At 36.0% G+C, this 16,012-nt stretch overlaps 1 protein-coding gene across 2 annotated transcripts in view; it reads left to right on the forward strand.

Moving 5' to 3' along the window:
• Nucleotides 1–16,012, forward strand: part of NRXN1 (neurexin 1) — a 671,624-nt gene that overhangs the window by 60,801 nt on the left and 594,811 nt on the right. For both annotated transcript variants that reach the window (XM_005426207.1, XM_031061247.1), the window contains exon 2: nucleotides 13,004–13,021. In XM_005426207.1, the coding sequence (XP_005426264.1) occupies nucleotides 13,004–13,021 (18 nt within the window). The remainder of the gene's footprint in view (nucleotides 1–13,003; nucleotides 13,022–16,012) is intronic.

Consider the following 16,012-nt stretch of genomic DNA (forward strand, 5'->3'; position numbering starts at 1 on the left):
CAGGAAAAGTACATAATGTAGGACATTATATAAATAACATGTCTTTTTTATGTAATTAATTGTAGTATTTGTTAGGATACATGTTTTACATGTATTTTAAATCCATACCAATGCCACTTGATGCAGGATGTAAGAGAGCAATAACATCAGTGTTGTTTAAGGATTGTACCAATGCCCTAACCAGAAGGTGGTGTATTTTAAGAATTTGGCCCACTACAGAAAACTGTGGGAACTCACTAAAAATGAAGACTGAATAAAAATTTGCAGTTGTCAATATAGAATATTGAAGCACATTCAAAGTGATAAAAGAAAAACACCTGAGACCTTTCTATTTTCTAAAGTACTTTTGGAGAAAAATGGGGTGTTGGGGAGGGTGAGTTGGCTTGTTTTAATAAAAGTAAAATGTGGTGACTGCTCTCCATGTATTATAAGCATGTTTTGGGAAATGCGGTTTGATTTTTTTCTTTATTCTTAGAAGCAAATTATTTATGAGCATTAGATGTTCTTCACAATAGACACTTTTAACATGCACTTCATAAAGCAAGAAGGCACTTGCTGTAAGCTGAAGAAAGCAGAATAAGAAAATGAATCAAGCACTTTTTAACCCGCTATATAAAGAGGCTTTACAATTGAAAATAATTTAAATTGTGTTGTTAGTGCCTTTTGTACAGTTTTTATAGTTTTGTTTTGGAACAAACTATAATCACAAATTCCTTAAACTATTTCCTTTAAACAAAAGAACATACAAAAAATCAAAATCCTATTAATTGATACACCTTTCTCAAATTCCACACCTTCATATGCATTAGTTTTTGTTTTGTTGAATTTTTAAGAGACTTATCCTGCAGTTCAGTGTGGTCTATTTCTGTCCCTTGGCTTGATGTGACATTCTGCAGTTTTGTGTTAGTGAAGTTAAATCTTTTTCCGGTGTTCAGTGTGAAGATTGTTTCTGTTTTGGTATGACTAGTTGGACCATAGCTCATCATTTGTTCACTCTGTTGGCTGCATTCATTACACCTGTACACCTGTACATTGCATAAGGCATTATTATTACATATGAATGTTCATATTCTGATGTGGTCTATGTATTGAGAATACAATCATAAAAAAAACTACCTTCTTCAAATATGAGTTTCTCTCTTAGAATATGGAAAGATTCTTTGTTCAGAAAATATGATTTTAAAAAAATATGTAAGAAATGCTTGTGCTTTGTTTGAGAGGTTTATTAACTTGATTAAGTACATGAGTTATACGATATGGGATACTTGCTTTCATCATTATTATTCTGTGAATTGCCTAATGGCATAAATACTCTGCCAGAAAGAAATTTTAGTTATGGTTTAGATGTAGGAGTTTTTCCACTTTGGGAACCTCAGAATTATTCCTCCTCTTCATGAATTAAAACTAGGAACCAGATGATTTTTGTGTTCATTTCAATAATGGGCTAACAATCAAACATGATTTCTGTTATTTGTCAGCATTTACCTTACAGAGCAGGATTTTTCTTGTTGGAAAGTTTGCTTCATCTCCTTATTATTAACATTTTGCTTTAAATATATAAGAAACACCATTTTGTATCGTGCTTAAGAAGAAACGTCAATGCTATCTTAGAAATACATTCAGAACACATTTTATTGGATATATTTATTCATATTACAGAATCAGTAATATTTATGTCTGCCCTGTAGCTCCTTCTATAGCTCTACATTTAGATGTTCTCATTAATTTCCTTCTAAGATCCTGCTTGACTCAATCCCATGAAAGGTCATTACAGTGTTCCCTACTGTCCCCTTCATTTGTGCTACAAGGCAATGCAGAGACATTTTTTTCTATGAGGAAGAGTTTTTGTGGGAAGATATTAGAATTGGTTCTGATAAAATTCTATACCAGAAATAGTTCTTCACTAGAGAATCCTATATTTACTTTTCTTAATGCCATCTTTGTTGTCCTAACCAATTTTCCAGCTGTGAAGGAGCTAAAAGTGGAAAAGATGCTTTCCCACATTTTCACTGGCAGTGCGCTACCATGCTGATGTATTATGATACATGAGTTACATTACACATGACTAAACAAAAAATAACTTCATGTGGCCTATACTGAAGGGAATGTAAGCTTAGGGGAAAAAATATGAAGTGACTGAAGACGAGCATCAGGACACAGATCTAAGCAATTTCTTTCAGAAAGGAACAAAGGTAATAAGGAAGACTTCAAGAGCTGACAAAAATGACCTTATAGAAGGTGTCTTCTATAATCCACTTGACCAGGAAGAACAAGCCACCATGGTGCCTGCTGGGGGACAACATAGGAGGATGTAAGCAGACAGGAGGCTCCTGGAGTGTATTGATGGTAACTTCCACCTCCAAATGAGATCAGAGCCAATAAGGAGAGGCAGTCTCCTGGACCACATACACCAGAAAGGCGGGGCTCATTCTGAATGTGAAGATCAGGCAACTTTGTCTGCAGTGACCATGGTGGAGTTCAGGACTCTGAAGACAGAGAAGAGTGAGAAGAAAGCTCACAACTGTTGCCTTCAGAAGAGCTGACTTTGGCCTCTTCAAAGATCTACTCAGAAGCATTTCATGGGATAAGGCCCTGGAGAAAAAAGGGTCCAAGAAGAAGGCTGATATTTATGGATCACCTCCACCCCCCCCAAAAAAACCAAACAAACAAAAAAAAACCAAACCCAAAAAGAACCCAAAAAACCAAAAACACCTACAAAGGGTGGAAGCAAGGACAGGTAGGGCTGGGGGGAATACAGAAGCACTATCTGAGCATTCAAGAGTGAAGTGAGGAAAGCCAAAGCCCAAATGGAATTTCAGCTCTCCAGGGAGGTCAAAGGCAGCAAGAAGGGCTACTATAAGTACATTAATGACAAAAAGACCAGGAAAAATGTGGACCCATTGGCCACAAGACAGGGGACATGGAGACACAGGACACGAAAAAGAATGAGGTCTCAAATGCCTCTTTTGCCTCTGTCTTTTTCTAACAAAATCAACATTCAGGAATCCCAGGTCCCTGAGTAAAAAAAGGAAAGAGTAGACCAAGGAGGATGTACTCTTGGTGGAAGAGGATCATGTCAAAGAATACTTATGCAAACTGCCCATATGTAAATCCATGGCACCTGATGGGATACAACCATATATGCTGAGGGAACTGTCCCCTGTCACTGTGAGGCCACTCTAGATAGTCTTCGATTAATTATGGCAACTGGGAGAACTTCCCAAAGATAGAAGAGTGCAAATGTCATTTCCATCTTCAAGAAGGGCAAGAAGAAGGATCAGGGAGCTACAGGCTGATAAGATCCCTGCGTTCTCTGGGAACAAGATGGAGCAGCTAATCCTGGAAATTTCCAGGTGCACTAAGGATGAGAAATCATCAGGAGTAGTCAGTGTGGCTTCATCAAGGGTAAGTCATGCTTGACCAACTTCATAAACCCCTATGATGGGTCGACTGGTGTGGTAGGTGAGAGCAGAGCACTGAGTGTGGTCTACCTGGACTTCAGTAAAGACTTTGACACTGTCTCCCATAAGATTCCCTTAGGGGCGGCACGGCTGACCCAGAGAGATGTGGAGTTTCCAACACAGGATATATTCCAGAGCCATCTGACCATGACCCTGGGCCATCAGCTCTAGGTGACCCGGCATGCACAGGGAGATTGGACCACATGACTTCCAGAGGCCTTTTTTACCTTAATCATTGTGTGATTCTGTGATTCTGTGCTGCTGATTAACTCCTAGGAAGAGAAGAACTAGCTGTCCTGGGTTAATTTCTATAAACCCTAAATATGGGACTATTTTGAAACATTTACTACTATCTACTACCATTTGAATTTTTATTTCTGCAATTCTGAGATAAGAACAGTTATAGATGATAAATCAGTGTAGCTTACCCTAACCCCACGGGTTGGCACAAACGCATCAGGTACAGTTTTTCCTTCTCAGAGCCACCTTTTTCTCCTCTACTAAACTAATGCCTGAATGTTTGTTACATCACTTAGGAGTGTTATAAAAGTTACAATATATAATCTCATGCCAAAAAAATAACAGTTTAACCAATTCATATCAAGGTGATTAATGAAAACCAAGAGTAGTTCTAAAGCATGTCACAGGTTGTAATACATATAAATACTCTGGACACATGGAAGCTCAATGCAGGCATACACATGGCTACAAAAAACCAAAATAACATTCTTTTGCAATTTCTATAAAATCTGTGGAGGAAATAAGAAATGTATCAGTTCTTACTTTAGCTAAGGATGACCAGATTTTAAGTGAAGAAAGGTTGATTTTTTTTTAATTGCACAATTTCTTGTAATTAGATTGTCATTATCTATAACAACTAATTAATTAGAATAGCATTCAGCATTATGATTGAAATGAGTGTAGACTAGTAAAGGAGAAAATTAAGTTAATTTAATAAAAAAATAAAGATATCTATTTTGTTCACTTGCAGTCACAGATAGCTATGATTAAATTTAATTTGATGTCAAATTAAGGACTCTGTTACAGTATGCTGACTTTCAGAGTACAGCTTTACTCACTTCAGAGGAAACTGTCATTTAAATGAGGAGAAAGTTTGTTCTATATCATTCTAATGTCTTCCAAAGGCAACTTCAGCTCAGTTCACATTCACAAAATGAATCTCAGTAGTAGCCAAGAAAATTTCATGGTCGCGAGCTAAAGAACTATGCAACAAAATGATTCTGAATATTGGTAGTCTATTTTTAATTGTGTACGGTGTGTCTTCAACATTTTTAGCTACTAACTCTCAAGAACACTTCATACCAAATAGTCTTCAGCTGCCTGTGTCAAAGTCATGGCATTAGGCTAGCACATAAATATTCCTCTCTTTTTTTTTTTTTTTTTTTAAATAAAGACTGTGTGTGAATACAAAAATATGGCTGGCTTTGCATGCTCTCATGCTAATTTTGGTGTTGTACCAGTCTGGGAAGGCACAAATATCCAGCTACAAAGTCAGGGCCTGTGTGAATATCTCAGATAGGCAAAATGTGCAGTCATATGTCTCCACTCCTTAGCAAACTCTATGAAGGAGAAATGCAATATTTGCACAGTTGAGATTGTGCAAGTGTAGATAGCTGCCAGTACACTGTGCAAAAAACAACCAGTAGGAAAGTTTTAGGAAGTATTGAGTAAAAATAATATTCTTCTCATGGACAAAACCCACGACCTCTCCTCCTTTGAGTGTCCTGCTGATGTTATCCACTGGATCACCGCCTCCGCAAAGCTGCCATCCATTTGGAAAATTGCTTCTGCCATTCAATCACTGCACTGCATTTTTACTCTCTGTCAGCTCAGCTAATCCTATTCTATTAATGGGTCTAAGAGACCAGTTTTGCTGAAAGGATGATTGGAGAGGGATTTGATTTCTTCTGATAGTAACTGAACCTGAATTTGCAGCCTCTTGGATAGCCATAATTGACTATCCAAGAGGACAAATCGACAAAGCACAGTGCAACAAGGAAATATTGGGCATGTTTCTACTTTCACATACATCAAAACAAGCATGAGTAATCCCAAAAATTCTTTATTCTTAATTTCACAACTGTTTATTAAAGAATGCATTGAAGTTGCATTATGAATCTCTCAAATTAATTTCAAAATGGTTGTTCTTGAAATAGACATATCTGTGTCACCCCACACTTTCATAGAGCATAATCTGTACTTGACATTGCTTTCTGCCAACCAGAAAAGTTAATTCTGTATGAAAGGTTTTGATAGGAATAGCCTGAAAATATATTTTCATGCCATGTAGCCTGCAGGGCAAAATTGAGGAAAATCCAAAGGAATAAAAATAATCCCAGGAAGAAAAGAGAAGTTTTAAAGTGGACCATATGCAGTCAGTTTGTAGTTCTAGTTAGTCGATCCATTCTCTGTGGTAGGAAATAAGACCTCTAGTGATTACAGGGAAGAGGTCCTAATGCACAAAGCAAGGTAAAGTGTGTAAATCCCAGAGATTTTCAGAGGAAATTGAATTTTTCAAATCTAGAGAAATAGTTCCAGAGGATAAACAAGAAAAGAGCAGCAGTTCTTAAATAATATCTGATTATTGAGTAAAATACATAGATTTACATTGTGTTTCATTTCCTACTTATACAAGGAAATTAAAATACTGAGGAGGAAATGTAGTTATTTGATTCACCCTCACATATGCAAATTATTTCTTTCTCTCTCACTACCTCTTTTAATATTACTGAATTCAATTATTACAAAAAAATGCTTTCTGGTTGTGGTTACTGCAGCCATGACAGAGATTCAGGAATGCTTGTCCCAGTGGTTGATGAAAATTTCTTTAAAGTATTGATGTATTTTAGACAGGTCATAAGTATAGTAAATATGAGAGTAGCAAGACAAAAAAAAATAAATTTAATGAGGTGGGAAAATATGACCAAAGTAAAATTTCTTAGGATTTTAATACAATTAAAAAACAGTAATTTGTATATATACATGATCTCTCCACTGACTGTAGAAGTCTGTATGGTCAAAACTACTAACAGGAGAGAACAAGTAACTTTCCAAAATTGTCGTTTTCAGGAAGCAGTTGAGAAAAAAAGGAGATGAGAGTATCAAAGATGTGCCTATTTGTCAACTCCTGTGGCTCCAGGGACACAAAATCCCATTCAGATGTGCAGCATCTAAAAAAATATGTAACAATAAAATCATCGTGAATTAATAGTATAAAAATAAGGCAATGTTGAATGTCTTTATGTTTGATACACTTGTGATAATAAGCACTAAAAGTGATAAATCTACACAGGAATGAAATAGTACAAAAAAGGTGTTGCCTCAGAAAAAGTAGTGATTTAATAATGTCTTGATTTTGATTCTGTTTCTCATCTGTTTCTCAAATACCTAGAGAAGTTATGTATAAAAAATATGACAGGTGGTAGAAGTAAATTGTGGCTGGAGATATTGTCCTGTTGTGAACCATAGGGAAAACAGATTTTTGTCTGAATAGTTTTGGTTTTTTCACCCATTATATTTGAATTCTTCATGGGAAATATTTCTCAGTGAAATCTTTTTGTAAATGATGCAGAGATTGGTTCTGAGAAAACAATTTATTTGAACACTTTTCTGTTTAACAGGATGTCAAAGTATTTGCTGTTGTTTATCTTTGGTTTCTGTTCTCATTTAACTAGAGAAAATTCATAGATTCATAGGAGTTCTGTCCAGAATGTACCACTAGGAGAATATTAACCTGACCTCCTAAATGGCAAAAGGCAGAATCTCTTCTAGTAATTCCTACAAGGCAGCCCAAAAGCAATGATTGGTATACAGTCTCTGTTAGAGAAAAGCTCTGTCTTAAGACTTCAGGGAAGAATTTCCTAGAATTGCCAATTCTTATTTTACCTTTATTGAATATTTTTGTCTTCTTTTCAGTTTGAACTTTTCTGACTCTTGATGACAATCTTTGTCTGGTTGAAAGGACTTCTGTCCTAAGCTATCAGGAACTTTTAATAGTTGTAGACTGGGTTCAGACACCTCTTTATTTTATCTTGGATTTATTCAACAGATGGAGCATCTTAGGGCTTTCTTTGTAAGACATAGTTGCTGAGTTTTCTTAGGGTTTTTAATGACACGAATGACTGTGGGGAAAGTTTTTTTTTTCTGAAACATCTCTCATTTTTTACTTCATTTCAAATATATGAACACTGTAATTAACACAGTAATGGTTTTAATTATGCCACAAAAATAATGCCATTTTCTACTTCTGTTCATTATTTCTCTGCTTGTGCACTCAAAACTTGCACTACTCCCTTACTTGCTGCTTCACACTTGGAGCTCATCTACAGTAGCTTAACTTAAATGATCTTGTCATTATTTCATTTTCAAAGCACTTGGGATACTGTCCAGAAAAGATGGCCTCACTTAGAACAAATTCATGGATGTTACTCACATTTACAGAAGCATACTGAATTTGTGCTGATGGCTTTGTCTTGTAAAAAGCTGGTTAAAAAAAAAAATCTAATTGTGCCCTAATGATCCTCATTTGGCAGAAAGCCCTGTCCTTATTTTCATCAAGGCAGTTCATTAGTGCTCCTGATGGGATCTTGCCTTTGTCCCAAGTCCTGAACAGGGCAATCCAGAAAAGAAGGGATCCTCAAAGAGATGCAGGTAGAGAATGAAACTAAAATGGGCCCAAACACGTTATCCTGAAATTCCTCCTTTCCACCCAAAAAATATCAATAAAGTCCCTGTCGTATTTCTACCAACTGCAGTGGAAAGTCCTCTGAATGGGTCTATCCAAAGCTGTGTGGAGATTAAGAGGGGCTGTACATTGATTTCAAATCTAATGTGGAAATGTAGGAACTCCTAAGCCCTCCTGCCTAGATTCTGGTAGATTTCTAGATTTTATTTAAGAATCCCAACAAGATTGGGAAATGCTGTTACACTGTTTACCCAACACTCAAGCAAGCTGCAACAAAATCAGAGTACCAGGTATCTCTATAATCTTTATAATTTCTGATTATTCATAATTACAGTCAATAATGGCAATCAATATGTGCAGTACATTTTTCAAAAGTAATTTCTAAAATATGCAAATAATCCTAATGGAATTTGTCAGAATCACAGCACTTGAGAGGATCAATGCTCATGACCATGGATATTCAATATATTGCTTTAGTTCATCATTATTGACTGTATGACTGTTCATGCTTTCTAACATACTTCATAACATACTTCATATTTTCATATCCTTTCCAAATATTTTGTTTTGAACCCCATGTCAATAAAATCAATTTCTCTACTAATCTGAGAAATGGATGGGACAGGCTAAATTACACCACCCAAGAAACACTGGGAGCAGTTCCACAGATAAAGCTGGCCCCTGAAATGATATTTCTGAGTACAGGTTTTTTTGGTAGATAATTTAGAGAGATGTATAATTATGCATTATTCTTCGAGAAAAACAAAATATGGTATCTTAAGCTTCTAGCCATCAATTTTGTTGCAAGACACCTCCATAATATAGCTTTATTTCATGCTATTTCACCACTTGTCATGCTTCTGAATCCCTTTTGAAATTTCATAAATATGTCTATAGTATGTTATATTCTTCCTTGCTGGAATGTGATTGTGAACTAAATTGTCATGAGAAAAAGCACTATAAATATCCCTCTGCTAATATGCTGTTTCTTATGGTGTTGTTTCTGTTTTTGTAATTTCAAAATACTAATTACTGTTTCTCCTGTTTGTCATGAAAATACAGTTCTTACATAATTGTGTGGCTAAGGTGTAAATTCTCTAGCAGATGAGAAAAATGTAATAGCAGAAATAACCACTAAACATAGAAAGAGTCAGGGTTTTTTGTTTTGTTTTGTTTTGTTTTTATATGAAGGTTTCCATGAAGAATCACTGAACATTAAAACAATTCTTTAATTAGTAAAAATGTACTATAAAAATATCATTCCCATTTTCATATCACTAAATCACAGTAATATGCTAAAATAATTAGAATTGGTTGCGCTTTTGCTGCAAAAAAAAATAATAATGGAGCAGAATCTGCTCTCAGTTCAGTAGGGACAGCCTGAGACAATTCATCTGGAGATAATAAGCCAGATTCACAGCCTGTGTAAGTTGTGCAGTTCCTCTGATTTCAACTGTGTCACACCAGATTTAAATCAACTCAGTATTTGGCTCAATATGCACAGTCAACAGATTACACACATAGCACCAAGAGCAGACTTTGGCTGGAGGAATTCAGTTGCAAACACAGAAAATAGCAGGGTAATTTTTTTTTTTGGTGGTGGTCATGGGGGAAGGTCTTGGAAATAAGCATTTGCAGTGGATAAGAACTCTCTAGTTCTTCAAGTGAGGAGCTTGGTGCAATGTGAAAAATAGAAAAAAATCCCACATCTCTTTGAATTCAGAACGCTGAAGAGGAAGTCAGCTGTTTTCAGGGTGAAAAGTCCTTGGTATGATCACTGGTAGAGAAAAGGAAAGAGCTCCTCTGTGCCTCTGCCTGCAGCATTTGGGGTTAGCATTTTGGGGCCTAAAAACCTTGGGTTTCACTGCTGTCAACAGAGCTATTTAGTAGACAATAAGGTTCCTCAGAGTGGATGGATAGAAATGTTGGTAAATTCTGTGTGTGGCTGAACCATCAGCAGGTACAGAAATGTGTAGTATGGCTCTACTCTCCTCCAGGTACAGAAATTTTACACCAATGCAAATCTAATGACATAAATGCAGTTACTCCTGATTTAAATGAGGAAATTTTTGTTCCCTCTGAACTGTGACTTGATATTATACATGGCTTTCAATGATCTTTCTTTTTTCTTTTCTTTTTTTTTGTTTTGTTTTGTTTTGTTTTGTTTTGTTTTTAAAGAGTGGCTGGAGTAAGCAAAATGAATAAAAAGCAAGGCTAGAATTTGAGCCTTCTGGATTCTTATATTCTGCTTAGAAGAATAAGCCATGCCTAGAAAATGGGAATCGGGAAAGCCAAGTGAAGTGTTAATGAAATGGAAATATATCATCCATCACAAACAACCTACCTTAATTAAAGTGCTCAAAGCTAATCTAATGTAAAAGCCTCATAAAGTACCATAAAGAACCTGAACTAATTTTTTTCTTAGATTGCAAAACTGTTTAAGATGGTTTAACTTACCATGACAAAAAACCTGTGGAGGAATGAATTTTCATTGCTGTTTACTAGTGCATAGGAGTTTGGTTATGTACACTGTTTAATTCAGAGTGGGAATTTGACTTTTTTCCATTTTATTTAATTCAAAATGTTTTGACAGCTTGACTTGCTATCACTAAAAGTTTAATCAGTCAGACATTTAGGGGAAACTGCTCAGCCAGTAAAAATCTTTCTGGTGAAAGTCACAAAAAAGGCATACCAATTATTGCTAAGAGGAGGACTCATGATATAAAACCAAATATGCTAAACCCTGTAACCAGATGGCTTTAACCATCTGATCCTGCCTAAGATGTCATTTTCAGAGCCCTGTTCTTGGAGTCTTGAGACATCATGAGGAACTGAACTCAGCTGTCAGCAAGTTCATATGCTGGTTTTAAAACATCTTGTTAAGCTAAACATGGCCACCAAAAAGAATGCCATGGCAATGTTGGTTTTGCAATATACAAACACTGTGATAACTAGAATTAGATGAAAGAGCCTGAAGTTAAACAACAATTGAAATAACTAATATATTTTTCATTGAGTTTGGGTGGGTTTTTTTTACTTAGAGAAAGGAAATTACTGCATGCAGTTAAAGGTAAAAGGCTCATCTAGAAAAGTTTTGCTAAGAGACACTCCAAATATCACATTTGTAGCACAAATATCATATCCAAATATCACTATTTACATTGTATATAGAACACAATATATTTGTCTTGTGAAACTGGGTGTTCTTTGTCATCTCAGTGAATTTTATTCTATTTCTTGTTTTAGAGTGTGTGAATGGAAAAGACGAATTATAATATCCAACTATATAATTAAACCTTTAAACCCTTATTACTCATCATTTATCGCAGTTATTATTTTTAAAGTGATAAATTTTTTCAAATTATTTGTTGGAATACTGTCGAGTTTTGATGACCTTTTTCATTGCTTTCTGCATTAACTTATAAAGGCTTTTCACTATGATAAGTGACACATTCGGAGAGGAAATCACTGTGCTTAAAAAAATATCATTAAGCCCAGCTCTGTGTAACTTGTTTTCTTATTTATTGGGTTACAATATATCAAAATTAGTTTAGTTCCATGGTCACATGAAAAGGCATTATTCCTATGGGATGAATCCATGAGAAATGACCGATGATGACAGAACTGGCCTTTAATTTTCACTGGGTTCTGCATGCTCCCTCCCTAGGAAGAGCTGGTGGAGATGGCATAAACTGCAGCAGGAGATCTCCCAGGCAGTCAGACTGCTGTGCTGTCACCCTCCCCATCTCTTTGTTGGCTCCACAGCATCCATCTACTTGACTTCTGTGATGGTTTTCCTTTGTTATTTTGCCTTTCCCATTTTCTCTCTCCTATCCCCTCCTCAGTCATGCTCAGAGAAATACTCCCTCAAAATCACCTTCCCAGTGGAGTAGATGAGGACTAGGCACCAAAATGAGTTTCAGGACACAGCCTGTTTCTCAGCTTTCAATTCTGTCCACTTTATTAACTGAGACTCATTTCTTAGTTCCCTTTTGCTTTGTAAGGTTTGGGAGAACTTTCTTTCCTGTGCCCCATATTGATGCTGGGTTGGGTATAAACAATGGTAAATGTTTTTGCTTGTTGATAGCAGCCTTTCCTTAGGCAAAATGTCCTTTGATTGAATCGGGGGGCAGAACCCATCCTTGGCACTGCTGTGGCCTTTGCTGACTATACTATACTAGGCAGAGAATGGATTGATTTTTTACAATGTTCAAGTTTCTGATACTGACCAATTCTGTAGGACATGATCCAACGGTTCTGACTCATTCCACCCAGTTTAAGTTCTACTTTTTCCCTGCTGGATTTGGAGATTTGACCCAATGACCAGAATGCCTCTCTAATGACTGCAGGATCAGCCATGCTGCCTGTGGTAGCATCTTAACAGCACATTCAAGAATTTAAGTTATCTGACGTTTAAAATCATCTACTTCATCATCCAGGAAAACTCAGAATGGGAAAGTAATACCAAATGACTTTAGAATCCCTATCACAAATGACTGGTGGTTTTAAAATATACAGTTACAAAAATCTTACAAGAAGACCCTCTGATTAATATCTAACTATAATAATAGTTGCATGTACAAAGAGCTGCACTAAATCCTGTACAATATTTGCCCTTTGGCAAAGAGTATTTTGTTTCATATCACATACATTTTGTTAAGTAGAGGAAACACTGCTTCCCTGGTGCTTTTGTTTTTCCCTCTGGATTGTAGCAATGGAGCACTTGCATGTTGTGTTTGATGCCTTGCATGAGTAAGACATGCAATGGCAAGTTCCAGTCTGCATGCTGCTTAATGAATGTTTTCCTTTTCTCTCCTTCCCTGTTATGTGCTTACAGAAGACAACTATGTGGAAGGTGGGTGCTTTCTACCTTATTTTCCTAAGCTCTTGTTTTTCCCCTCTGTTCAGTGGGGGTTTTTTTCCTTCTGCTTAATGTTATAAAAGTGCACATATCATTCAGTACGGTAAGTTGTATTTTCCCCTGCATAAAGGCATACAAGTTTATCAAATAGATGTGATTTATTTTTTTCATACAGAACACAAGCAAAGCTCCTTGGCCTTATTCCTGTAATTCCAGAATATCTCCCCTGAAACAGCAGGATTTGTACTCGTGTGACTGATACCATATCCAAAACCTCTCTGGAGATTTGCAGAACTGATTTCTTCTCATGTTCTGTATGAAAAACACTTCAAGAAACTATTTTTCCCATCAATGTGGAGCCTAAATCCTCCCAATGAAATAGTAATGCATGTTAAATTCCTGTCTCTTAATTGCTTAGGAAAATGGAAAGCGCTTCTCTCTTTAATACCACAAACCTTGCTTACTCTAATATCCTTTACAGCACAAAGCTTTAGGAAAAGAGGTTTTCTGTCTAACTTTTCAGCATAAAGCACTTGCCTTTGAGACACTGTGAAAGAAGGAGCATGTGATTTTAATTATTAAGTTGGTATGTAATTAAGTCCCTTTAAAGAAAGTATGGCATAGGGCAGTGGAAACTAAGACACAATGCCATCTATCCTGAATATTGGTAAGTAAGTCCATTAGCTGGTGAAACATGCAAATATATGATAGTTTTAAAGTCTTTTTGTTTATAACCTAAAAAGTACAGGTGCTTTTTTATGTACAAATGCCTTTAAAGTCTCTCTGGGGTGAAGCTTTGCATACTGGATAAACAATTATCTATTTGAAAAAATTAGTTTACCTATCTAAACTGAAAAAAAATTGCTTTCATTTTATTTCATTCCAATATTTTAAAAGCTATTTTAAAAGCAAGGACTTTGTAAACTAACTAATATGCAAAGTGACTCTTCTGGCATGACTCTGACCCAGGGTGCTCATGTGAGCCACTCTGGGGCCTGAGTTCATTCAGGTTTCAACTCACCGTGAGCCACTGCCTGTTCAGGGGTGATTTTCTCAAGCCTTCAAGTGCTGATGCTTCATTTCTCTGTGCTGCTGTATTCCAGGGTGAAGGCAGGTGCTCAGATTTAGCACATAGATGATGCTCTGCAATTTTATTAATATATATGTTTTCCCAAGGAGAAGGAAAATTCAAATAATTCTGGTGCTTTACTTGTGGGCACTTTCATGCTCGTACACGTCAATAAAATTTCATTTTCAATGTGAGATAAAAATGTATTCAGCAACACTGGAATAGAAATTCTAGCTGAAAAACATAAAAGCCTAGAAATAACTACCTAATCTTGTATTTGATCTGTGCATAAAACTCTTACTGGTGTCAACATGAGTCTCAAAATTTGAATTAGGTTCAGTATAACTAGATAAGGAGGTTCAATTGCATTTCACATATTCATTTATGCACAGCAGTACAAGATAAAACCTGGATAACTGTTAATCCAGACTTTACCTGAACCTAATTCTTAAAACTGCAACCTTAAATTTATTCTAACACAGGTCTGGATACTTATGCATACATTAAAGTTACAAAGCATGAATATGTAAAAATGGAAGCATAGAATTGTGCATCCAAAGCACAAGTTGAAATCTGAGCTAAAATTTTTCATCTTTGATCTCTGTGATATCTGAGCATCTCTGTAAATTAGGCAACATAAGCAAACAGAAATATGTAATATTTAATTTTGTATATACTTCTGGTAAAAAAAGGCTACTGTTTTTTCCTTTTACTGAATTTGTACTACATTTAATACCCTCACTGCAGGTTTATCAGATTTAAATTTTGTTTTGGCCTGTGCTCTGCATGGAACTCTCACACCAAACTATGGTATCCTACCTTCATATCCTCTTCTGCTATCCCACCCTGTGCTCCTTAACTCTCTCCTCTGAGAGCCAAGTTCAGGAGAGAGTTGGAGTGGATCACACATGAGGGATTCCTTCTAAATCTTGAATTTCTAATTCACAAAGAAATTGAAGTAATGGTGCACAAATGAGTATTTTCAATGTATGGGAGGCCTATACGTGGCTACTGAAGGATTAAACGTCCCAGGTCTATTAAAAGCAAACTTTCATTTTGCAAATCTAGTAGTGATTCCTCTCATGGCAGATTTAGCTGTATCATTTTAAACCCCTCTGTGGAATGAACAGGTACAGTACTAGTAATTCTTCACTCTTCAATAGTCTTCACTCATAGATTGCAAAAATATAAAATAAGGTAAGTATCATCATGTGCCTTTAGCAAGGGAGCAAAAGTGACCTTACTGCTTGCAAATAAAGTAACACAATGAGTGAAACAAAATAAAGTGTCTTGAGGGTTAGTACTGAATTTTTTAATTGGTAGATATTTGGTTTGAGCGGTGTATGTCTTTTACATTCACTTGGCTGCATTTTTTCATGGAACGACACTCTAAGTGATTCTCAAAATTCATGCAGTTTTTTTGATGTCTTCAAGAGGTATTTCTATTTCCATTTTTTCTTCAAATTATGTAAGAGTCATCTATTTACAACTGACCAATTTCACATATCATTTTAACAAAAATAGCAATCACTATCAAGCAGTGATAATCTGAAGCTAGACTTTTGTTTAGGTTCATATAGCTATAATCTTTCCTTAAAGAAAAAGATGTTGCAATGTTCAACTGGTTTCAATTTTTCTTTATCAAATACAATTAGGGTCAAGTCAAAAGTCTGAGATTTCTTGCTATAGTTGCCAACACAAAAAGCTGAAACCCAAAGACAAATTATTCAATCACAAGAAGAGACTAAAACCTCCAAATGCCACGTGTCAGGAGATCCAAGGAAGGACACCCAGCAGTAAAAGAATGAATTAAATAATATCACCTGGTCTTTATGCTCTGTGTATTCAGCAAGCCTCTCTTGCAGCAACACTTACAGAGAAGGAACACCCATGAAAACATTTCTGTTCTCTTTCAC

The sequence above is a fragment of the Geospiza fortis genome, unplaced genomic scaffold, assembly GCF_000277835.1.
Source record: "Geospiza fortis unplaced genomic scaffold, GeoFor_1.0 scaffold271, whole genome shotgun sequence".
Taxonomy (NCBI): Eukaryota; Metazoa; Chordata; class Aves; order Passeriformes; family Thraupidae; genus Geospiza; species Geospiza fortis.